Here is a 26,905-nt window from a genome sequence, read left to right as displayed (position 1 = left end):
ATTTAAAAATCAATTCTTTTTATCCCTTAAACTGTAAGCAATTGCAGGTAAATTTGCTCGCAATTTTACCAAATTTTGGCTCTCATCTAATTTTATGAAAAATAAAGCAATTTTAATAAAATTTTTTTTCAAGATAGTTTAAATTATATATTATGCAGCAATTATTATCATTTATTAATTATATATTAGAAAATTGAAAATTACCCATTGGTCAAAAGTTGTATTTTAAGATAATCACAAAATTTTAAAAAACTTTGCACTTAACTTTGATGATTTCATTGATAATTAATTGTAGCTATATAAAAGCTTAATGGAATATGTAGAATTTGGATAAGAAACAACTTTTGTTAATATGATTTTTGATGTTTAAAAGTAGGATTTTGACTTTATATAGAACCTTAATAAAGATTTTATTATGCATTTTAATTATATATTCATAACAATTGATTTTTTTTATTTCTATTTTGTTTATTATAATGCAAAATTTTTATAATGAAAATAAAAAGTTATAATAAGTATTCGAATAGAGAAAAAATATGGTAAGAAAAGTTTAGATTTTATTATATAAAAATTCCGATACTAGTTAATTTCTCATCCAATTTTAATGATCAACTGCATATCTAACTCATACAATTTATGGCCAGAATGTAGATCAATTTGGCTGCAAAATTATGTGATGATCTGGCCAAAATTAAAGAATTTTTTATAGCGTCATTTATTCTAATTTGGAAATTGCAGGCAAATTTGCCCGCAAAACGGTTTAAAGGATAACGTGATAATACATTAACTAATTAAGCTTTTTTCATCAATAAAAATTTATTGGAAAAATTGAAGTTTATAATGATTATTCAGTTAAATCCTAATTTATAAAATATGCAATTAATAGCGAATAAAAACTGCCATAATCTTATAAAAAATGCTGTCCAAATATAGTTCAGTTTTTTGTTCAGAAAATCGACCCTGTTCCAAACATTTACTTGATATTTATTGGACATTCATCATGATATTGTACGTTTTTTATGTGGTTAAAAATTCTCAATCTCTGCATCTTGTATTAAATTGTAACAAATATTGTATAATAGCGTGTGAGTGTCCAGAAAATCAAATATTTATCGGACAAACATTTTTTATAGTGTAATGTTATATAACCATGCGAGGAATAGATGTAACACGTGTCCCATATTTGTGAACTGATCTGATACTATTGCAAAAAATAATAATTGAACTAGTAGTAAAATGGTAAATTTCTAAGATGAGTTTTAATACCTTTCATTATTAATAAAAATCATGCCTGTAATAGTGCTCGGTACGGGTCAGATCAGACCCGGGTGATCAACCTGACTTGAATTTTGAATCGAATCGGGATTAATCATTTTAATGACTTGTAACTCGCATGACCCGACCCGTCAGGTTAAGGTTGTACTGTTATTTTGACCCTGATCAACCCAGGTGACCCAGATGACGCGTTTTTTCCCTATCACTAAGTCACAAAATGTGAGTTTTTTTGTAAAAAACTTTATTAATAAATAAGAAATAATGTCTGAGACTATTATTAATATTGCTGAACCAACAAATCAACTCGGAAAATGAAAAGCTTTACGTAATGAGCTTTTTATTAAAAATCTCTTGAGGAGAAAGAACTCCTTCAGAAAATAAAGATGCAAATACGCATCGTAAAGTCAGGTGTCTTAACTGTTCATCAAGTAGTAAAAGTTTTTAAAGTATTAAATTTAACTTAAAATATACATTTAATATTATTTCATAATTTATTTTAAAACCACAGGTCGAAATGCTAAAAATCGGCAAAAAAAATGGCGCGAAAAGCAGTGGCTATTCTTGGCTATTCTTGGCTATTCTTGGCTGTTTTTGGCTATTTACGAATTAACCTATACTATTTATAAATAGTTTATACAAATTTGCGAATAGTTTATGCGATTTGCGCCATTTTTTTTGCCTATTTTTGGTCATTTGACATGTGAACTCTATAGTTAATAAGACTTGGCTATGGCTTATTGTATGAATTATTGATAATATTATTGAATACAAATTTTTTCTGATGAAGCTGATCTACTGGCAACAAAATGATGCAACTTTAAAACACAAACTGTTCATGCATGTATTTGTTTTGAATCTTGGTGGGTGTGAAAAATCAAAGAAATTTAAACTGAATTTTATATTAATTAATAAATAAACATTAATACAATAAAAATTGTAAAATTTTTCGTAAAATAAATTGCGTAACTTGATGATTAATTTATTTAATATAAATTCAAGTTTGACCTGGGTTATCCGGGTTAAACTATGATCGGGCGAATCAAGTTCGGGTTACACAGTTGATCGATCTGAATTTTCAAGTCAAATTACATAAATATTCGAGTTGAATTCAAATATCCCTCAAACCTGACCCAACCCGACCCGTTAGGAGCACTAACCTGTAAAATACTGTATACATGCCACCCAAATCATTTTGGACTGCCGTAATTATAAGTAAAATCCCAAATTCAATTATGGCATCCCAAATTATTTTGGCACTTTACATAGTAAATTATATATAAACCGAATGAATTATGGCATCCCAAATTATAATTATGGCATCCCAAAATAATTTGGGCAGCATATATAAAATACTGTATATAACTAAACATCGGGTTTTCTTTTAATGTTATATCTTTAAATTTTAAAAATTGGTATCATATTTTATATCATAATGAAATATAGTAAAAACTATTTTATTACAATTAATTTGGTTCATTTTACTATGTATCATCACATTTATGTGAATTATTTTATAGCGCGTCATAAACAAAAAAAATTTTTGCTAATACGTTTTGATAATCAATTACTATTAAAACAGCTTATCACTTATAAACAAATGTCAAAAAGGCAAGACAAAGGTTGATTCATAGAAATCTTAAAAAATTTACTATTTACAGTTCAATCTGAGATTTAGAGATTTATGTTATAAATTTAATGATAAAATTTGAATATAAATGGAAATAGATTAATCACTAGATTTTTAAGTTCCTAACCATAAAAAAATTTTTGGTTGTCATATTCACGCATCAATCAAACAGTTAATTACCCAGTAATTAGTTTTTGTATAAATTTGTACCAAATGGGCTCATCCATATATAATTGGCTCTAGATTGGCTTAAATTTGGAGCCGTTTGGTATAAAAACTATTTACTGGGATTACTGTATATTTTTTACTTACCAGTTACATAAATAGTAGTTTAAATTAATTAAACTTTTATCATTTAACTAACTTTTAGTTAATGATGTAATTTTTTCCAATTGTATATACAGTATACAATATATTTAGCGCAATTATGCTTTTCGTTATTATAAGTTATGACCTACTGGAAAAAATTAACGTTTAAATGTGTAAGATTGCGTACTTTAATTTATTATTGAAATTCTCTATAAGAGATCAATTTGGGTTCTATTGGTTTCTTGAAAAGGTGAAGAAAATGATGTAATAAATGCATTCGTTGCATTTTTTGTCACAAATGTGATTTGTTAACGCCTCGTTCTAAATCCACATTGCCTCTTTTTTTTAAACAAATATATTTTACGAACGTGTTTTGCATGTTCAGATTTAATGGTATGTACATTATATGCAAACATATTTAAATTTAAAACGATCTTATTAACAATTTTTTTTAAAAAATAAAAATATTCATAATTTTATACATACACACATAATAATTATGGTGCAGATTTCTTTAGATGTAAAATCAATAATTTTAATCATGTTATATTGTATTCAAGCCTTTTTGTATAAAAGTATTATTTTCCTGATCCTAAATTTATTTTTGGCCAAAATTAAAAAAAAACTTCGCCTGGAACCCTATAAAAACGAAATGTGTTAAATTTGTTTTATATTTGTGTTCATATGTAATAAAAGTCTAAAAAAACACCATTTTGTTTAATTTTTGTTTTTTGTAATGAGACATAAATCGGATAAAATCATGCTTTTTTAGACGCTTTTACACGAACACGAATATACACTATAAAAAAATTTTATCCGTTATTTCTGTAAAAACTCCAAAAAAATGAGCCTTTCACGGATCTATTCACGAAAAATGATTAATTCCGGAAATATGAGCCTTTTACGGAAAAAAGATGGAATATAAAAAATAGATCGACTTTTTTTACAGGAATACATTTCATTTTTATAGGGAAATAAGTTATAACTGTACGACAGACATGACAAACCGATTGGCAATTGGGTGTGGGAGAATTTCGGAGTTTATAACCGTAATTAGCCGTAATTAAAAATTCATAAGCTGTAATTAAAAATTCATGACAACCAGTAATTAAAAAATTCATAAATTATACGACAAACATGACAAACTGATCTCGGTATTCCTATAATAATATAAAAATTCCGTTATTTTTCATTATCTCATTATTTTTTCTCTTTGCAATTTCAAAGTTAATATATTTTTCTTTGGGCAAATTTATATAATTTGTTATGGCTACTATTAGATATGAATTTGTTTATGCTGCAATTAAAAGAGCTGATGCATTAACAGATTCTTACATTCGCGATGACGTAACAAACCGATTTGAATTTATGAAACAAACAATTCTTGATGATAAATCTCCTACAAAAGATGAAAATGGGAAGCAATAAAAATAATAACAAAAGATTATGATTATATTAAAGTTTTAGATAATAAAGGAACAAAAAGACTATGTGAAAATTGTGCTTTAGAGTGTTTGGCAACATTATATTGTGAACATTGTGTTTGAACCTATTTAAAAAATAATTTTTCAAACTGGACATCTGGAAATCGTCATATTGATAATTTAATACAAGAATGACAGATCGAATCATTTCGGCCAGATAAAATAATTGAATGGATACCATATAATAATTTACAAGATATTAAATATATAACTAAAGGTGGATGTTCTGAGATTTACTTAGCAATTTGGATTGATGGACATTATATTGAATGGATTTCTAAGGAGCAATAATTTAAAAGATCAGGAACTTTTAAAGTAATACTTAAAAAATTGAAGAACGTTGAAAATGCTAATAGAAGTTGGTTTGATGAGATAATAATTTAAATATAATTTTAATTTTATAAATCTTAAAATATGTAACAAATATTGTTTTTAAAAATATTTGTAGGCAACTTCACATTTAGCATTAGGTAATAAACATAATATCCCTATAAAAAGTATTATACTTAAAATATATTTAAAATATATTTAAAATATACTTAATTTAAAAAATTGCAAAATACTTAAAATATATTTTTAATATATCTAAAATATACTTAAAATTATCTTAAAACATATGTCTAATATATTTAATTTTTGCCCATATACTTAAAATATATTTAAATTATATTTAAATTAAAATTTAAGTATATTATAAGACTATTATAAGTATATTTTTTATGTATTTAAAATATACTTAAAATATATTATAAAATATATTATAAGTATATTTTAAGTATGTAAAAAATATATCTATAATATACTTAAATTTTAATTTAAGTATAATTTAAGTATATTTTAAGTATTTTGGCAAAAATTAAATATATTAGAAATATATTTTAAGATAATTTTAAATACATTTTAAGTATATTATAAGTATTTCGCAATTTTTAAATTAAATATATTTTAAGTATAATTTAAATATATTTTAAAAAGTTTTTAATTATATTTTAAATATAAATACTTTTTATAGGGTATTCTTGCCAAATGTTATGGTTTAACTCAAGATACAAATGGGGATTATATGCTTGTAATGCATTTAATGGATACAGATTTAAGAAAATATGTACGGCACCAACATATATGAAAAGAAAAGATAAATATATTTTGGTTTATTATTGATGCACTTTATAGAATTCATTGTAACGGAGCGGTACATCGAGATTTGCATTCTGGAAATATTTTATATTGTGATGGTTTTTGTTATATAAGCGATTTTGGATTTTGTGGACCCGCTGATAAACCATTAAGAAGTATATATGGAAATCTTCCTTATATAGCACCTGAGGTTATAATTGGAAAAGAATATACTTATGCATCTGATATCTATAGTTTTGGTATACTTATGTGGGAAATTTTATCAGGACAGACACCTTTTGATAATTATGAACATGATTATGGTCTTGCAATAAAAATAGTTAATGGTATGAGACCAAAAATCCGAACAGGAATTCCGTCAAAATTTAAAGAACTAATGAAACAATGTTGAGATGCTGATCCATTAAAAAGGCCTGAAACAAGTACTCTTTATGAGGAGATTTTAAAAATGCGTAATAATTTTTATAAAGATGACAATGATGCAAATGAATTTAATACTTTAGAATATAATAATTCAATTCAAATTTCTAGTTTAAGTTCAAATTTAAGTTCAAGTTCCTCATTATCAACTAGTAAACTTCATCAATTTGAAAATTTACCAGAACTAAGAAATGCGACTGAAGGTAAGATATCAATATAAAAGTTGTTATTATTTTAAATAAATAATTATTCAAAAATTACTATGTTTATTATTTTTATATTAATATCAACAGAAGAACAAGAAGGTAATTAATATTTATGAATTGTACTTTATATCTCTTCACATAGTATAGTAGTAACCTTTAAATAATGTCTTTATAGCATTTCATAGCAAACCTTACGATTTCATTATACCTGATAATAGTATGTATATTCAAAAATAACATTATATTATTTATATTAATAATGGATATGCTTAATAATTATTATCTTTTATTATATTAGTCAAAGATCTTAATTCGTCTAAAGACCAAGAGGAACTTATTAAGGATCTAAATAGATTAGAATTAGATAAGTAAATTTTTGTAATTTCATTTATAACAACATTCACGTAAATATGGTTTTGTGATGCTTTCCTAGCTAACATTATTAAGGATGAGAAGTACTAGTGTATTATAGAACCATTAAATATTATATTAAAATCGTTAGTTTTATTATTTTATGTATTATGAAATTTCTTTAAGAATTTTGTTTATTAAACACAAATCAAATATCGTGATGCCATTGAGAGATAGAGTGTTCCCGTTAGATAGATAAATCTTCTTCCTCTTGTACCATTCATTCAAAAATTCATACGAATTTAATATTTGTGAGATTACTTTTATGGATAATTCAATGTTAATTCCAGCTAGTTAGTAAATGAGGTTATTGGGGTTAGATTTAAAGATTAGCTTTAAATGGGTTATATTTTATGTGTAACAACTTCTTTTACATTTTTATTTATGATATAAATTGGGTATTGCTAAAGTTCACCAGTCATGATGGTCACCATACCAGCATTATGATGTACTTTTGGCCAAAATTAAAATCTAATAAAATAACTGGCCGGTATTACATCATAATTTCATCACTGGTGACCGTCACAACTGGTGATATTTAGTATACCCTAATAAATTTATTTATATATCTTTCATTATATTTTAAAAATCAATAATATGGTATGGTAATACACTATAAATTAATAAGTTTATTGGAAAAACTGAACTTTGTCATAATGAATATTCAGTTAATCCTAATTTATGAAATATGCACTTTGCCAGCATAGCGAATATGCTTATATCACCTTGCCGATCATTTGCCGATTATATTATATGTGATATCACACTAATTTTGAGACTTTATTCCAGGCCATAAATATTCTAAAAAATTATTTTAAATTGTTTTTTTAATAGTATAATATATTAATAATTTAGTATAAAAATTTTGTAGCAAAATAAAATGTGGCGCCAAAGTTAGCTTTAGGCCGAAATTTTCAATATTTGATATATATGCTGATCATTTCTTAATCGGACTTTGGAGCTTCGGGCGAAGCCACAGATGTTCGGGCGAAATTTGAAACTTTTACAATATATTAATTAGGTATTCAAGAATTAATGGCTAAAATAACCAAAAATAATTTTTAATAACCAAGAAGTTATCATTAAATAAAGACTTGCAATTGTTATAAGGTTAATAAGGTTAATTTTTGGCACATCTTATGAACTATTTTAAGAATTAATTCATTAACAATATAAAATAAATAAATAAAGTAAAATGATTAAAATTTATATGGTTCACTTTTTTATAAATAGTCCTTTAAAAAATTCACAAGAAATATTTATAAAATTAACATCATTTTCAATATAAAATATTATTATTCAATTTAATATAAAAAATATTATTTTTTTTAACTTAATACAAAATAACACTTTTTTAACTTTAAATTTCTGAAATTTTATTCAAAAAAAATGTCCTGCAGTTTTAACTCAACTGATTGCAAAGGAGTAATTAGGACAATAACTAATAATACAAAAATTCCAATAACACAAAAAAAAACTATTTTAGTTGGTATGAAATTATATCAAACTCACTATAATAAATTTATTATTAATGAGGCTTATAGCCTAAAACATAATGAAACTTGCTCTCATCCAAAGCATGATGAATATAAAAGCCAATCAAAAAATGCAAATAAGAGATCAAAAAACCTTAATCTTGAAAAGATACCAAAAAGATTAATACCAATTTTAAATTTAGATGAGACTGCTAAAATTTGTAGTTTGTGCAGAAAAAAAACAGATAATGATCCTGATTATAATATGTTAGAAGAATATACTGCACCAATTTCCAAAAAAAAGGATGATGATAATATTTTAACAATGGAAAATCATACTTATTCATTTAGAAAAGATATTTTATATAATGGTGAAGAACTAAAACAATTTGAATCAGATTATCAAGAAATTATATCACAATTAATAATTACAGATGAAATTAGTTTAAGTAACAAAATTAAAAAAATGTCTAATATTCTTTATAAAAATCAAAGAATATTAGAACAAAAAACAATTTATGATCCTGATGAATTTAATAATATGTTAGAAACAGAAGATGATGTGATCCAAATAAAATTTGATACACAGTAAATTCAAATCAATAATAAGTTGTTTGAAAATTTTGAGCATATATTATTATGTAGAATTTTCCAATTTAAGTTAATTAATTTAACATAACAGTAAATATGCTATTATATTAAGTTAATTAACTTCGATTGGAAAATTCAACATAATAATATATACTCAAATTTTGTATACAGTTTAATATTGGTTTGAAATTACTGTATATAAAATTTTATTTGGATCGCATTACTATTGGATAACTTTTACTAATAGAAACTTTTAATTTTAATAAAAATGCTTAAAATTTAAAAGTTTCTACTAGTAAAAGTTATCCAATAGTAATACGATCTAAATAAAATTTTATATACAGTAATTTCAAACCAATATTAAACTGTATGCAAAATTTGAGTATATATTATTATGTAGAATTTTTCAATCGAAGTTAATTAACTTAATTATTGCGAAGTGATAAAATTGATTAAATGATCGACAAATGATCTACAGATGATCGGCAAAATTGTGATAAAATCGGGATGTTCGCTATGCTCACTTTGCCGAAACTATAAAATTTTTTTCCGATGTCAATATGATATTGATAAGGTATCAATAAAACACCAATATTGTAATAGTTTTAATGGTTTATATTCCTACATTGTTGCGCCACAGACACATCACAGTTATCACTACAACGTTATTATTAATTTATTATACGAATCTTGAAGATATCACATTAAAATCGTTAAGGATTTAATACAATATATTTTCAATATCACATAAATATTAAAATGATATATCACCAATTTTTTACTGAAAATTTATAATTTTATTGGATATTTATATTATATTGCAAATTATATTATCGATTTAACTATTACTTAATTCTATCGAATGTCTAGTGTAAATCTAATCTATCTGCTAAATTCACCTAGAAATTGTTCTAATTCGTTATACGGAGATAACGAACCCTCCGTTCCAGGAGGTTTAGTTCAGTATATAGTGAATTCGTTATATAATATACCGAACTAGTTTTCTTTATAGGTAATTTAGGCCAAATTTGTAATGCTGGCCAAAATTATAATTTCTTTTAACATAAATTTTCGAAAAAATTACTAGCAATTCTGGTCAGCACTATAAAATTGGCCTGGACTACATATAGTCACATGACCGTTCGTTATAGAAAGTATAAAGTTATTATATAGCTGATATATATGGGCTGGTTAAGTTTGGTTCAGATGCGTTATATAGTGTTTTATTATAAAAGTTCGTTATATCCAGTGAAATTATTTATAAAAAATCGGTTCTGGAAATTATGATTCGGTATAGCGAGGTTTCGGTACAAACAGGTTCGTTATAACCAGAGTCGACTGTACTACCTAAAAAAAAATGTTAAAAAATTAATAACAAATTCAACACTTTCAAAAACACAAAAATCATTTAAATTATAATTTGATAAAACCCACCATAAATTTACTATCTATAAATTATTATAAATTCGTTATTTCAATTGAAAGGAGGAAATTCTGATGGTAGGAAACCTGTCCGAATCTACAAATAAAAAAAATATTAAAAAATATTTCAAAAAATATGATTAGTAGGTTTCATAACAAAACTTTGATTCTGATAGTCTGTTCCATCTAAATCTACAAAAAAAAAGAAAAATTTTGAAAGAACTTACTAAATTTACCATCAACTAAAAATATAAGCCCAGGATCTATAAAAATTAGTCAATAAAACGTTTTTTAAAATTTTTGAATTATTATTTAAAAACTTACTAGAATTTGGCTCATAGTCCAAAATCGGGCTGGATTTCTAGAAATAAAATAAAAAAAGTTAGAAACAACTTTTATTTAAAGTTTTGAAATACCTTTCTAAAACTCAGATGAGAGTACGGAATCCAAGTCAGAAAATGATTTCCTACAAAATAGAGCCAAATAAAGTTGAACATTATTTTGAAGAAAATTTTCTATATTTTCGATAACCCTACCAGACTTCACTTATTGTTATGGTCCAAAAAAAATGTTAATATAATGTATTTTTGTTAAAGTTTTCAAATTTTAACATCGAAACTTAATCCTTCTCACAAGTTTCTACACATCCAATATCTGAATAACCAAACCATCTACAAAAGAAGAAACAACCATTAAAATTATTTGCTAAAATAAAAAAAAAATAAAATAAAAAAATAAATCTTACCATAATTCCATGCATTACATTTAAAAAAAAGAAACAAACTGTTAGAAACAGTTTGTTATAAAAGTCCCTAAAAAAAAGTTACTAACTTAATTTCCCACGCATTTATGAGAGTTGACCGTCTAAAAAAAAAGAAAGAAATTAGCAACTGTTCTTTAAAATACGGATAAAAAAATAAAAAAAACATCCACTGAAATCCTGCGTCCAGTTGAAGAGCTGTCTAAGTCAATATTTCACCTAATGTTTCGTTGAAAAAGAGAAACCAACAAATACCCACACTATCATCATTTTTGAGATATTACGACTTATAATTAATTCATGTTGTGGAAGAACTCCAAAATATCCAAATAATATAAATTAAAAGTACACACATGAAAGGAAAGGATGGGAGATGGACAAATAAAAGAACGAAGGGAAGTGAAAAGACGAGAAAGTGAAAGGAGAGTAAAAGAACAGATGAAGGAATGTCAGTAAAAAAAAGATCAGTTATACTAGCAAATTGAACTGTGGCGGTTATTAATACTCTATAATCACATGATATCGATCAACTCATCACCATGGCGATAGGCCATTACTCTTTTTTTTTTAAACAAAGATACTTATTTTACTAACGGTTTAAAATGGTTAAAAGAAAAAATTGTATATTCATAAATTTATAAATAATAATTGTGGCGCAAATTTCTTGTAACAAACTTAATTTGTTTTTCCGTATGTCAGTCAGATAAAAAAAAAAATTTTTTTTTTAAACGTAAATATAAATAATAAATATGTTTTTATTTCTTGGTAAAAGATTTAAAAAAAAATTATAGTCTTCACCTGAAATTATAAGAATGTAATGCATGCACAACGAACATAAGTTGGGCGTGGGAGAATCCCAGAGTTTATAAACCGTAATAGTATAAAAATTCCGTAATTTTCATTATCTTAATATTTTCTTCTTTTGCAATTTCAACTTTTGAGCAAATTATCTTAGATTTTATTATGGCTGCTATTAGGAAAGAACTTGTTTATGCTGCAATTAGAAAAGTTGATGCATTAATAGATGTTAGCATTTACAATGACATGACCGAAATTCATGAATCTCAAATAAAATCAATTTTTGATGATGAATCTCTTATAAGCGATGAAAAGTTGGAAGCAATAAGGATATTAATAGAAGATCATGATTACCAAAAAGTTCTTCTTAATGAAGGAACAAAAAGATTGTGTAAAGAATGTCAAAAAGATTGTTTTGCTACATTATATTGTGAACATTGCGTTCGAACCTATTTAATAAATAATTTTTCTAACTGGACATCTGGAAATAGTGATATTGATAATCTAATACAAGAATGTCAAAAAGTATCACTTCGTCCAGATAAAATTATTGAATGGATACCATATAATAAATTACAAAATAGTAAATATATAACTAAAGGTGGATACTCCGAGATTTATTCAGCACTTTGGACTGATGGAGAATATGTTGAGTAGAATTCCGAAAAACGACAATTAGAAAGATCGAAACCACCTGAAGTCATTCTTAAAAAATTGGAAAATATTGAAAATGCTAGTTTGATGAGGTAATAATTTAAATTTAATTTATTTTATATATTTTAAAATACGTAATAATTATTAATTTAAAAATATGTATAGGCAAAATCACATTTAACATTAGGTAACAAATTTCCTACCTTTGTTAAATGTTATGGTTTAACTCAAGATCCAATAAATAAAGTTTATATGCTTGTATTGCAATTATTGAATAAAGATTTAAGAAAATATTTACAACATCAACATACATGGAAAGAAAAAATATATTTAGTTTATCGTATAATTTGTGCACTTATTGGAATTCATTGTAACAACGCAATTCATCGAGATTTACATTCTGGAAACATTTTGTATTCAATGTAGCGATTTTTGGTATATAGGTGATTTTGGATTTTGTGGGCCCGCTGATAAACCATTAAAAGTATATATGGAAATCTTCCTTATGTAGCACCTGAGGTTATAATTGGAAAAGAATATACTTTCGCATCTGATATTTATAGTTTTGGTATACTTATGTGGGAAATTTCATCAGGTCAAACCCCCTTTAATAATTACGAACATGATTATGATCTTGCAATGAAAGTAAACGGTATGAGACCAAAAATTAGATCAGAAATTCCACCAGGATATAACCAATTAATGAAACAATGTTGGGATGCTGATCCGTTAAAAAGACCTAAGATGATTATTATTTTTATTGTAATTTGTGTAATGTTGAATGAGGCTTATAATAATGATAATACAAACCTTATGATTTCGATATACCTAATAAATAATAATAGTAAGTTTAATTAAAGTAGTATTATATTATCTATTTTAAAAATATTTATGTTTACTGATTATTATTATGTTTTGACATATTAGTTGAAGATTATAATTCGTCAAAAAACCAAGAGGAAATTATTAAGGATTTTAAAGGATTAAAATTGGATAAATAAATCTTGTATTTCATTTATAACAAAATTGTTGTAAACTTCTTGGCGATACTATCCTAGCTAACATTATGAAGCTTTAAAAACAAATATAGTGGATTACGAACATTAAAATTATATTAAAAAATTTTAGTTTATTGCTTTATGTTTATTTAGTTTATTTAGAGACGGAATTTTTATTTATTAAGTTCAAAGCAAATATCTATATATAAATAAGGTTGTTTATTGTATTTAGGTTTGGGATTTCTTATATGTTTTATATTACTTATTTTTGTGTAACAAACAAATTCTTTTGTTTTGTTTTTTTTTGTAATAAAAGTGGAATTTTTTTTAAAACTGTCGTAGCATCTCGTGTTATAAGTATATTATAGTCGGAAAATATAACTAAATTTTGTGAAATCGAAAATTTTAAGTAAAATTGAAACTTTCAAAAAATAAAAAAATCGAAAGTGCGATTATTGTAACGCAAATAAATTACAAAATAATTGAATTAGTATAAAGTTATAAGGTTATTTTTAAAACCTTTAATATTAATTAAAATTTATATGTAAAATATATAATTTTGATTTGTTCAGACGTGATTACGCGACAACGCACGATTTTTATAAAAAAAAAAAAGTTGACGTCACAAAAATTAAGATAACCCTTTATCATATTTAAATCAAAAATGTAAAGGTACATTCATAAAGAAGTAATTCTTTAATTTTTTATTCTATTATAATAATTAAAAAAGTGAGTTAAATGAGACTCATACAATCAGGTTAGCAATAATAATGATTCCTACTAATTTCTAGAAAAAAAATTAACCTAATAAATCGTATTTATAATTGACAACTGGATTAATATATTGGTCGTCGTCTAGGATGAAGGTAAAATATAAAGTTCTTTATTCATTTTAAATAAACTACTTTAATTTGTTACTTATTAAAAGAACAAGATTTAAATAATGACTATGATAATTACTTTAATAACTTTTTTATATTTCACTATTGGTATATTATTAATATAAAATATCTTTAAGGTGCTAAACATTTAGCAAGATTCTTATGACAACGGACCGATATATATATATTTTAATATTAATATAAAAAACTATTTTATAATAGCACAAATGAACACAGTGTCGGTATCACTAGAAATAACCTTGGTAGTATTATAGTATTAAAATTTTAAAATTTTTGAAGACATTTTTTATTTTATTTTATTTTAATTTAGAAGTGTGGTTATTCTAGTCAAAGTATTATACAGATAGGGACAGCCGAGGCTTAACTAAATTTTTAAAGACATACTACAGTATAATTATGAACCTTTTGGCGTCAAATACATTTGAATCATGTGATTTGCTCAGCACGTGATTTACCTTCTATTACCTCGCAATTTATTCGGGCACAACTTCCATCTAGAAGAATTTAATATATGACTTAAATTTTGATTTAAAATAACCGTTAAATATACTGATTTTTAGATTTTTAAGAATTCGAATAAATCTAAATATTACATATTTTTATATATATGAAACGGGTACTGGTATTCATAAAGGGGGTACTAATAGACGGTGATACGAAAACTAAAAAAATTTTACGCGTACAAATAAAAATTAAAAAATTAAATAAAATGAAATGAAACAAATCATTTTTAAGAACGAATATGTTTAAGTCAATAAAAGGTATTTATAATTTTATATACTGTACATTAATTCATTTACGAACCTGAATTGCTATTTAAGGAAGTTTTATACAAAAGTTTGTTGATGAGTTTAAATTGTACATCTACATCATCATTACGAGATCTTTTATGCTCAGGAAACTTCGGGTCAGCTGATCGTGAGATTCTATTATCAGACGTGCAGCTCCTTAAACACGAGTTTAATTTTTTTCGTCTCTTTATCTTTTCTTCAAGTTTAATTATTTATAGGAAAAAACAAAAAGTAAAAAAAAATGTCTGTTTATGGGATGAAATTCGAAGACATTCCTTCTCCTATTGAAGAATTAAAAGATATCCCCTTTTCTAGGTATAATAATAACTAAGATAAAAATAATTAATTTTACTTAAAAAAAAATAAAAATAATATTAATCACATTTAATAGGATATCAAAGACAATTATGAAATCTATGGAAGAACGAGAAGGTAAAAGATACTAATGAAATTGAATAAACTTTATATAAACTTTACGAAAAGATATTTCTAATTTCGGCAAACGTCTCTTATTAAAATAATTTTTGTTAGAAGTAATCTCGACTCCTAGGCGACGAAATTACAATAATTATGGAGATATATCTCCCTCATCGATTTCCGTAAATTTCAGTAGAATGGAACTTAACGATTCTTCTCCATCATCAAAGGGTAAAAAACCTGAAAAGACATCAAAAATGTGCAACGCTAGAAAACTCAATGAAAAATATGCAATAATGCAGGTAATATAATATTATACATTTAAATATATAATATAATGATATATGATAACTTAACGTACATGATCATATAACAATATTATATTTAGCAAAAAATGACACATATGGTTCAGGAAATTACTTATCCAAAGGCAATATCTTCGCGTAATTCAAAGAATTTGCAGGAAAGACAGCGAGATGAAGATCAATCAGGAATGATTCCAAATTCGTTTCATGATCAACAAAACCCTTTTTTCATAAACTCATCCAATACGAATAATCTCACAGCTGGTAGTTTAATGGGTAGATGGTTAAGTACAAACTCGAACAAAAGAAAATTAACAAATTTCATTGAAGATCTAGAGCAAGATATATCGTCAGACAGAATAGAACATACACCATCTGGGAATGAGGTAATATAAAAATGATCATAATTTTTATTGAAATAATAATTAAAGAATTTAATTTTCCAAAATAAATATGTAGCAACAACATATTATAAAGTGGAAGAATGACAACCCACCAAAATCGTTTACAAGCTGTAATACTTTCAATACGTCTCGAGATAACGTATCTACATTGGGGTCCATGACTCCAAATTTTCGTAATAGACAAGAAAGATCTGGTCTGCAAACTACACCAATAAAAAAAGCAAGATTGTCACAACCTTCACCATTTAGCACACCAGTTCATTCACCAAAACCAAGTTTCATCGTTAGAAAGCGCGCTAGACGTATTGCACCGATATGTCCACCTCCAAAATTAAATTATTCAGAAAAAGCTAATGAAGATGAAATTGATAGTCCCTTGGCATCTCCATCTCCGTCTCCTTATAAAGGATTTGGTAAGGATGATAGCTTACTTGATAACAGTCGATATGATCAAGTGAGATATATTTACTTTTATGCACAAACTTTTACATTATATTAAATACAACTAAATAAAAATTTTTCTAATCTTTAGACTTCACCTTCACTTTCTGAAATTAATATTTATACACGGCAATTATCACAACAAAATTTGAGTTACGCTGATGCAGCAAGGAATCCTATTTTTACTGAGGCCACAATTGAATCTATATATGAATTCTTTCAGAGTGTAGATAACACGTTAGGCTTTTAAGGAAATTAATTTCTCAAATGCCAATAATACTTGATTTATTATATAAGTTAATACATTAATAAAAGCTTGATCGATCTTTAGCAATTTAACAATTTAATATGAATAAATGATAGTTTAATACAAGTAAAAATCCAATTACGTAATAACCAATAATTATTCCAACTTTAAAAATTTCGTAAATATTTTATAATTAAAATCTCAAACCCTCAACTAATCTTTTCGATAAAGTATTTTAATTCAAAACAAATCATTTGTCGTGAATAAATTCATATAGGATAAATTCTATATTAAGCGGGATATCAACTAATTTCTTATGATTGAATAGTCAAGTATTCTATTAAAATTTAACTCGAATGAAATTCTGACTAAAAAAGCAAAGGAATTTTTAAAAATTGTATAAGTCGTGCATGACCATACTAAATTAATATGAGAAAATTTTGATTCAAGATAATTTCCTATCGATTTATCATTATGTTTTAAAAATTTATGAAGTAATGCTGAATGTGATGCAGGAATAAGTAACTCTAACTTAGGTTGATTTTGGTCTTGAGAAAATTCAATAGAAGATTCCTTAATCAACATAGAAATTACATCACCAAAATTTTCTAAATGAATTTTAATCATTTGAATAAGTGATAAAATAATTTTATCAATAACATTTGCAGCCGACTTATGAACAAGAAATAAAAAAGTATCATCAAATGGAATTTGAAAATACTCTATTTCTATTTCAAGTTGTTGAATAGTAACAAGCTTCATCATATTTTCTTGATTTTTAATTTCACCGGGCCATAAAATTTTGCCAGTACGATAAAATTCCATAATGTAATAAAAGGCATATCCATTACGGTCAATAAAATATGTTTTATTATCATCCGATTTAAGAGTCATTTTGTTACGTTCACTAAACATTGTTCCGAGCATGGTATTCGGGTACGCCGTGAGTGTTGAACGAAATGTTTCGTACTAAATAATATATTATCGGTAGTAAGATATAAAAAACATTTCATGGAACTATTAGTCTTAACTTTTTAACTTACCTTTACGCCTCCAACATTCAATATGATTGTTTCTTCGGTCATTTTGTTTATAGTAAAACTTTTTTGGTTTATTTTATTTTTTTTCTGAAAAAAAAAGAGGAAAAAAAGAGGGTAAACAATATTCGTTAATTTGGAAGTCCATTTATTCTTTTTGTTTTTTTTTTTGGTTAGAATCTGATCATGACTTGTTCGTGTTTAACTAAATTACAACATGAACTCGTGAATAAATTACTAATTTTTCAGCCTAAAACGAGTTTATTTTCTTGGAAAGGGAACCTGATTGTGGGCACGGTTTATATGATCACGGGAAGTTTATTTATACAGTTTACAGTAGGATCGGTATTGTGCATGAATAGAAACCGCGCCCACAAAACTGGAGGAATAAAGGAAAACTCTGTACTTAATGGGTTCATACCTATCAAATATCAACACGTCTAAAACGTGACAATTACTGATTTTAGCTTACCTGTATTTTTGTTTGTTACTACTAGTTTTATTTAAAAAAAAAAAGAACCTTCTTTTTTGTTTACTTGCTTAAATAAGTATTTATATCAAATTACGTAGAAAAATATTAAATTCGTGATCCATGAATCATTGAATCAACTGTAAACGATCTGCAGAAAATGGGAATCTGGCGTGGCGTCAAATAAAAGTGAAAAATCATGTGAAAAAATTATTGTAAAAAACAAATTATTTGAAACTTTGGGATAAATATAATGTATTAAAATATGTTGGCGTTGAATGGGTTCACATAAAGAGCATTGTATAAGGAATGAGAATCGGGTATCAGAAAAAAATACTAATGATCGACATAAATTTGCACCGAAATCGTATATGAATTTTTGCAGTTGACTCACGGATCACGAATTAAAAATGTTTGTATATCATAACTATTTATTATTAGTAAAGTCTGATATTAAAGAAGATTCTACATTAGGTTTGATAAAACTTTATGTACTTATTATAGGATTTAATAAAGATAATATACTACTAATGGACATTTTGGTCTATTATACAAGAGGACCTCGAACGTATAAAAAAGGTAGAAGCAGCCAAAAAATCTTACTATTAACTATAAACATTTGTGGGCCGGAATCATGATAATTTCAGTCAGTGTTAATTGCTTTTCACCTGGCATTATCTAAAAAGGAAAGATTTACATGAGTTTTACCGGCTGTAAACTCCTGCGTATATTTCGGGTCCTGAGATTTAAATGCTATTTTTGACCTTGTATAAGGAATATTATAAGTGAGTCGTTCATTTGATTACATTTCTAACATCATATTTATAATTTTATTTAGACTTCAATAACACTAAATTATTTATAGATATATTCTGATACAAATATTATATGTATAACTTATGTTCTTTTTTTTTATTTTAATGAGAAAAAATACATATATATATATTTAATAAATTTATAAAATTCTACATTATTAATGAAAGTAGAAAAAAAAAAAAAATTTAAAATATTTACACTAATAAGCAAAAGAAATTATTTTCTCATACAATTCTTCTTTCTTAAAAAAAGATACTTTTACAAATATAAAAATAAATCAATATATTAAAACGAACCTTTGAAATAGCAGCAATAGCAGCTATAATATGGTATAAAATATAAATGTTGTAACGTTATAATAAAGTTAATATTATATTTTAAAATTTAAAAAATAATTTATTATTACAAAAATAAATATATTGCACCATAATAGCTTATAGATAATAAATAATATATATAAAATATTAACTAAAAGTTTTACAAAAACAAATTATAAGTAGATTAGTTTTGTTATTTCATGTAGGTTATAACTTAATTAATAATTTTTTTAATATTAGGCCAGAATATGGACGCTTTAGCATCAAATAAAGATATTAAATTTACTTATAATTAAAATAATCAAATAACAGAAGCTTGCTTGTTGCACTATTCCAAATGTTTTTAAAAACATACAGAAATAATAATTTAAATAATTATTCATAGTATAGTATATATATATGAGAGCTTTAATGTATAAAATCAGTCATTTGATGCATAAACATCCTGATCTTATTTTAAAATTACTGAAAACTACAAACTATACATTAACTTTTATTAACAAGTTATTTTAACTACTTTATAATAACTTTATGAAAGCTCCTCCATTAGTATACGGGAGGAGAGCCATTGCTACTCCTCCACCTATTTATAGTGACAAAAAGAGGGAATCATCAGTAGCAAGGCATAATTGCTTTTATATAATACGTATCAACATAAACGAATATAGTAAATAAAAATAGCCTTTTATATGTCTAGAGTAATTAAATTTGCCATAATACAAGGACAAAATTTTATAACTTTATAATCTGATTGTAATTGAATAGCCACGAGAGCTTGCTTCTGTATATTTTATAATGTACATTACTAAGTAGCTCTTTAGTCTTTACTATCTCACACAGTATAGTAAATAAGAATATCAAGATATAATTTTAACCAATAGTAATGATAAAGTATTATAAATCCTTTAACTTCTATCATATATAAAAATCAGCTTATATAGCTTATACATTTCTGATTCTACGAATAACTATTACTAAATAAATAAATAAAACAATAATATTTTATAGTTATAATACATATAGATATTTACTATTTATTAGCAACTCTTATTATATAAAAATGAATTTCTTTACCAGTAAAAACTATTGCTTTACTATTGCTTTATATCTTAAAGATTAAAGGTAAAGTCTGATAATACAAATATAAAAATAAGGATAAGAATCATAAGATAGTCTGATATAATCAATATTCAATTTATGTCATATGCATGTCATTCTAGTGTAAAAATAGTATTTTTATATAAAATCATAACATATAAGCTAAACTTTCCTCAAAATGAAATTTTTGATAAGAAAGACTGATCCTTGTTTCGTGGACCATTATTAGAAATTATACTGATCCACTTTTCTGCACGCTCCCTGTAACGACTGGGATGCGATTTAGTGCGATATTAATTATATAAACATATATTTAAAGCCAGTATTAATAAACAATTAAGATATTATTTATAATAACAAAATGTTGTGGCTGTGTAACTTTAGATGATTACTTTCTACCATTATTTATCTTCTCTAGTTTCATATTGTTGAGTCAAATAATAATAAAAAAAAAATACTTGGTTCTATTGAGCATAATAAATAAAGACTTATTGGGCTCATGTAATGTATAGAACAAGAAAAAATATTTGCAAAAAATTCTCAGGATTAAAGTTAGAATAAGAATTAAAGATAGGTTATTAAGATTACTAAATAAAGATTAGCGATTAGTGTATAGGATTAAAAGAACTTTAGCATTAAAAAATTAACCAATCATCATAACTATAGATTCTATTATTCTAAAAATATTCTAAAAATAAACTAAAGAATTCAGAATATCATCAATATACATTTTATTATTAATAAGTTACTCTTCAAAAATAATTTTTATTAAATTTATTATTAAAATTGTAAATCAATATCATAATAATTTATATTAACGATAAATAAATATTCACTTTATGCTATTAAAACACAACAATAAACTAGATCCTCCTTTAAAGTTCCTGTTTCATTCATAACAAAAAATGCACCTTTGTCCACGCGAATTTTCGCCTTTTTTCTTTAAGTCTCTTACGAGACAGCGAAATTTTATTCGCCATTAAAAATGAAAATAACCGTCGAAAAAAGAAAATAGATTTTAAAAAATAACGCTCTTGCTATCTCTATTTAAATACTTTCAAAACACCTTAAATATATATAATGTCTTAGACTCTTAGGTACATCTTTCGATTTTTATTGTACAGAACCTTATGATTTTAGTTTATGTAACAAATAAAATAATACCCTAACACACGCCGTTTTTAATTAAAATACGTGCATTACCTATTTTCCCAATATGATGTAAAGATAAAATTATGAGAATTCAAGCCAGAAAGGGTATTCAATTTCGTACTAGAGCTTAGAACCGGTACAAAAACCTTAAGTGATTAATAATCAACCGGTAATAATTTCTAAAAAAAACATGCATTTATTTTCTATTTGATAGAAATACATTAATTTTAATAGCATGTAACTGTACTAGACTCCTAAAATATTCACTCGTGTATGAACCTGTCCAAAAAAAAACCTTAATTCTAAAAATTTTGACTGGAATTAATGCATTACGAAATTTTAATCTTAATTCTAGTCAGAATTATGTTTGAATTATTTATAAATAAGGAAATTATTTTCTCTGTTTCATGATCTCGTATTTTAACCGACCGGTTATTTTTTAGCCGGTTAACCTTAACTAGTTCCAAGCTCTACTTTTATACAAAAATTCAAAATTCCTAATTATACTTGCCGTTCCCATGGGTGTCAGTTCTTATTCCACACCCAATGTCCAAGGTAACATACTGTACATTCATTCCCATTTCAATCCCAGTACACAAATCTCATAATTATATGCCAAAGCTGTCGCTATTATATTTATTATATTTAAATATATAAGTGAATTACGAATTGTTATAATTAATTTATATGTATTACGTAAAAATTTAATTATTTGCACTAAAAAAACAAAAATTATTATATAATTATACATCGAACGAAAAAATTTTATTTATAAGCATAGAATAATAATAATTTTAACCGGCCAATTATTTTACATGTAAAATTTTTTAGATTGCTAATTCAATATTTGTTCTACAATTGCGGTTTTGACCGGGTAATTTATACTTTATGTTTGTAACACAATTGTGTAAAACTTCATTTTTTTTAAAATAAAAAAAATAATAATAACAAATAATGTCTCCTGCTTAAAAATTTTATATTTAGGTAACGACACTTTGTACTCATGCATATTGGTTAATCGCTTTTGTGGGAGGAAATGGTTGGAATTATATAAATTTCAGGAAAAGTTATTTATTTTCCACTATAATAATAACATTATAACAACAACAACAACAATAATAACGGTAATAATAAAAATAATAATAATAATTATTATTTTATTATTGTTTATTATTATTATTTTGAAAGGGATGTTCAATCTTAACTGACGATAATAACGATTTAACCAGCTGATTACTGTAAGAGTGTAAGTTTCTGTGGAACCAACTCAACCAAGAAACTTTTATTTTTTATTTTTTTATGATTCAGCATGGTTACATTATTTCTAGTTTCGGTTTCTTTAAAATAAATTTCACCGCCTCTGATTGAAAGATATTCGTCACACAAGGGTAAAAGCCGTTCCAAACTAGTAAATAATTAGTTTAACGTCCTTTTCTGCTGAAAAAATTTTGGGGGGAGGGAAAATTTCGGAAATTTTCGGTAAAATTGGAAATCTTAGTACCACTCAACTTTAAAAAAGGAAGGGAGATGCTTTAAAACATATTTAGACATATGTTTAGATTACCCTTGAAAATTTTCAAAAATAATAAGGGGAGAATTTATTGTTTCACATTCCTTAATTTATAAGCTACTGCATGACTCAATAATTTTAAACATTTAATTTATTGGTATCAAATTTTGTAAATTATAAAAAGGAGTTACCCATTTGATAAATATTTATATAATGTAATGACCAAACTTAATATATACAAAATTTACATTTCAAAATTTACATTTTGATAGTACTTATCTATAAATTTATAATGGACTAGTATAATAAGCCATTTTGTATGGATGGTTTGCGTCTGCTGACTCTGCTCCCACACGAATATACTTGTCTCGTATTCATGAAAATGAAGCTCTAGACCTTTCAAGTTTCCGCGCATGAGTATGACTAATTCGTTGAGAAAAATAAATGGAAATGGAATGAAATATGTAGGGTAGAATTTATGAAATCTCTCTGACGTGAAGAATTACAGACTCTATATTTGTTATTTCTGTAAAAGCTTCGTAAAAATGAGCCTTTCCCGGATCTATTCACGGAAAATGTAAATAATGAGCCTTTTACGGAAAAAAGATGGAATACAAAAAAACGGATCAACTTTTTTTACAGGGAGAATGCGGAATCACAAAATATTCGCATTACTGCACTGTTAACTTTCTAGAGTTACGTGTTTTTATACACTATTAGATCTCTATTGTATTTAGATATCTTTAATCATTAAAAAACATATCTGTTTTCGATAATACCATCTGAACTGCAATCAGTTTTTTTGTTTAAATAACTAAAGGGGTTGACCCGAGTATATGAAATAACAACAAAAAACATGTCTCATTAAGAATTTCTTTAATATTATCTCTGACCGTGTCGTTGGAATAATACATATGGTACACGCACGTTTAACGTAATAATCGACATAGTGAAATTATTGGCTTGTCAGGCTTGACAAATTTGTGTGAAGTCACGTGAGGTGATATTCGTGCTAGGTGTTTTCCGTCTATACATCTTTCTATATAAGTAAATTATTGCAAATAAAATTTAGTAACTCGTAAACAGCGTAACTGTTTGTAAGTAAAACCAATTCTTGGCATACACAATAAGAACGAATTTGTCAAAACAATGGTGGTAGGTTACAAAACTCAAAATAAATACTATTAACCGGAATTCTTTCGTTGGACGATTATGGCTATTGATCATCTTTACAACAATAAAACATTATCACCGGATCACCCATTAAATTACGCGATACATTATTAATAACACTTAATTAATGTTTATGTATACATAGTACATATTGGGATATTTTTTAAAAAAAAATAAATAGATAAAATTTCATGGATCCTATGGGGAACTTTGTTCTGTTTATTTATAAGTTTTACAAAAAAAAGCATGGTAATACAAAAGTAAATAAAGTAATGTTAAAGTTTGGTAAATCATTCCAAAAATGTCCCTTGGATCCATGTAATTTTCCATCGAAAACTCGATAACGATAAATATTTTAAGGAGTATGCCGGACTAATTAGAGAGTAGAAGAAAGACCAATCACATTTATACAGTTTGGAAATCTTTTTTTTTTTTCATATTTTACTAAATTGATTTGATACTCATTTAAAATATGTATTGTAGCAAATTCCTAAATTCTTATATATAAAAGAACAGAACTTTCATATTTTTTTTTTAAAAAAAAACATGGTTGTTTCTAATAAAGGGGTTCTTTTTAAGGCCATCCCTACAGGACATCCTGTAATAGGAGAACATTTTGAAGTGGTTGATCGTACCATAGACATTGAAAATTTTAAATTAGGAGAGAACGAATTACTATTAAAAAATGCGTATATTTCTCTAGATCCTTATATACGTGAGCGTATGAGAGAACCTCATATAGAATCATATATTCCTCCATTTCATGTTGGTAAAGTTATGGTTGGTGATGGAACTTCTGTCGTGATTAAATCAACGCATCCCCAATATCATGAAGGTGACATTGTTGCGGGATTTACTGGTAAGCGACATTAATGTTAATAGCAAATTATCGTTCAATCTATTAGTAATATACGAGTTTGATATTTTCAAGAGGCGTAACAATATTGCTAATATTGTAATGTCAGCGTTTATTCCTATTGGTCGCGGTTGACATACATTTATTAGATTGGGATATCGGTTCATACAATAATATGCTTTTTTTAAAAAATTAGACTAATTTGTCATTTGGTTTATAGGATGGGAAGAATACACGCATATCAAGGAAAATGACGAAGAAATGAATGCTACTGGTCGCTTTTGCCTAAATCATGCGAAAGATTCGAGCTTTCCTTTAACTCATCATTCTCATCTTTTACGAATACATGGTTTAACAGCCTATAGAGGGTTAATTAATTTTGGAAACCCGAAAAAAGGAGAAACAATATTTGTTTCTGTATGTATATATTTATCAAATAAAATTATTTTTTTTTTTTACATAATTTTAAATTTATCTGAATTATCGTAGACTGCTGCGGGCGCTATTGGCCATCTTGTTGTGCAGATAGCGAAAATCAAAGGATTATATGTTGTAGGATCTGCTGGTAGTGATGAAAAAGTTGATTTTTTGTTAAACACATTGAAGATTGATGCAGCATTCAATTATAAAAAAGTTAACATTGACAAGGTATTATTTATTTATTTTTATTTTTTATTTTTTTTTTTAAAAAAAGTCAATCAATTAAATTTATCTTAATTTATATTAGGCTTTATCTAAGCATTGTCCAGATGGTATCGATATTTATTTTGATAATGTTGGGTATGTATTTTTAGTATTTGTATAAAATCTTAACAATAAACATTAAATAATTTTATTTATTTATTCCATAATAACTTTTGTAAAAAAAATAAATACAGGGGCGAAATTCTTGATAGAGTTTTATTACATTGTAACCGTTTTGCTCGTATTGTAGTCTGCGGTATGATATCACAATATAATATTAGAAATCGAAAAGAAAAATATGGTATAAAAAATATTGACCAAGTTTTTGCGAAAAGTATAAATATTATTGGATATCTCATATCGGATTTTTGGACAATTAATAATGATACTTTTAGTAAAGATATGGAAGAATGGTTAGAAAGTGGTAAATTAATTTATAAAGAAGATGTAACCATTGGAATTGATAATATTCCTCAAGCATTCTTAGATATGTATGCTGGTAAAAATTTGGGTAAATCCGCAGTTAAAATTTCTGATTTGTAAAAAAAAAATTACATGAATTTTCTTTTTAAAATTTTTTAATGTTATTATATTATTATTACAGTATTTAATTTTGTTATGATTTTATAATTATATAATTATTTGAATATTTGAATTATAAATATATCTTATAGTTCGAATTTATTTACCTATTTATCACATGTATGATATATTCTGTT

General features: G+C 25.4%; 6 protein-coding genes across 7 annotated transcripts; 4 read left to right on the top strand and 2 right to left on the bottom strand.

Annotated features, from left to right (window-relative positions):
* Positions 1 to 6,280: 6,280 nt before the first annotated feature.
* On the top strand, positions 6,281 to 6,830 carry OCT59_011957 (uncharacterized protein; the record flags this gene model as incomplete). Its single annotated transcript, XM_066134132.1, has 4 exons — positions 6,281 to 6,455; positions 6,546 to 6,557; positions 6,634 to 6,675; positions 6,757 to 6,830. The coding sequence occupies 4 exons, from the start codon at positions 6,281 to 6,283 to the stop codon at positions 6,828 to 6,830; spliced, it is 303 nt and encodes a 100-aa protein (XP_065989426.1).
* Positions 6,831 to 8,258: 1,428 nt separating this feature from the next.
* Positions 8,259 to 8,936, top strand: OCT59_011956 (uncharacterized protein; the record flags this gene model as incomplete). 2 transcript variants are annotated; one of them, XM_025309892.2, is made up of 1 exon in its annotated part: positions 8,259 to 8,936. In XM_025309892.2, the coding sequence occupies one exon, from the start codon at positions 8,259 to 8,261 to the stop codon at positions 8,934 to 8,936; it is 678 nt and encodes a 225-aa protein (XP_025188429.2). The 2 variants fall into 2 exon arrangements, with proteins under 2 accessions (XP_025188429.2, XP_065989425.1); XM_066134131.1 differs by having other exon boundaries at positions 8,670 to 8,936.
* Positions 8,937 to 10,216: 1,280 nt separating this feature from the next.
* OCT59_011955 (uncharacterized protein) lies at positions 10,217 to 11,117 on the bottom strand (the record flags this gene model as incomplete). The annotated part of the gene is made up of 9 exons (XM_066134130.1): positions 10,217 to 10,282; positions 10,370 to 10,379; positions 10,445 to 10,454; positions 10,585 to 10,620; positions 10,682 to 10,718; positions 10,799 to 10,823; positions 10,894 to 10,902; positions 10,991 to 11,028; positions 11,103 to 11,117. The coding sequence occupies 9 exons, from the start codon at positions 11,115 to 11,117 to the stop codon at positions 10,217 to 10,219; spliced, it is 246 nt and encodes an 81-aa protein (XP_065989424.1).
* A 4,384-nt stretch (positions 11,118 to 15,501) lies between these two features.
* On the top strand, positions 15,502 to 17,077 carry OCT59_011954 (uncharacterized protein; the record flags this gene model as incomplete). The annotated part of the gene is made up of 6 exons (XM_066134129.1): positions 15,502 to 15,575; positions 15,652 to 15,692; positions 15,792 to 15,979; positions 16,066 to 16,368; positions 16,442 to 16,840; positions 16,919 to 17,077. The coding sequence occupies 6 exons, from the start codon at positions 15,502 to 15,504 to the stop codon at positions 17,075 to 17,077; spliced, it is 1,164 nt and encodes a 387-aa protein (XP_065989423.1).
* A 68-nt stretch (positions 17,078 to 17,145) lies between these two features.
* On the bottom strand, positions 17,146 to 18,159 carry OCT59_011953 (uncharacterized protein; the record flags this gene model as incomplete). The annotated part of the gene is made up of 2 exons (XM_025312970.2): positions 17,146 to 18,043; positions 18,118 to 18,159. The coding sequence occupies 2 exons, from the start codon at positions 18,157 to 18,159 to the stop codon at positions 17,381 to 17,383; spliced, it is 705 nt and encodes a 234-aa protein (XP_025188425.1). The 3' UTR covers positions 17,146 to 17,380.
* A 7,033-nt stretch (positions 18,160 to 25,192) lies between these two features.
* On the top strand, positions 25,193 to 26,729 carry OCT59_011952 (uncharacterized protein; the record flags this gene model as incomplete). Its single annotated transcript, XM_025323365.2, has 5 exons — positions 25,193 to 25,505; positions 25,723 to 25,919; positions 25,992 to 26,150; positions 26,230 to 26,282; positions 26,381 to 26,729. The coding sequence occupies 5 exons, from the start codon at positions 25,193 to 25,195 to the stop codon at positions 26,727 to 26,729; spliced, it is 1,071 nt and encodes a 356-aa protein (XP_025188424.1).
* Positions 26,730 to 26,905: the final 176 nt, after the last annotated feature.

Source organism: Rhizophagus irregularis, chromosome 2 (assembly GCF_026210795.1).
Source record: "Rhizophagus irregularis chromosome 2, complete sequence".
Taxonomy (NCBI): Eukaryota; Fungi; Glomeromycota; class Glomeromycetes; order Glomerales; family Glomeraceae; genus Rhizophagus; species Rhizophagus irregularis.
The sequence above is the reverse complement of the archived record's forward strand: the minus strand, read 5'-3'. Positions and strand labels throughout refer to the sequence as shown.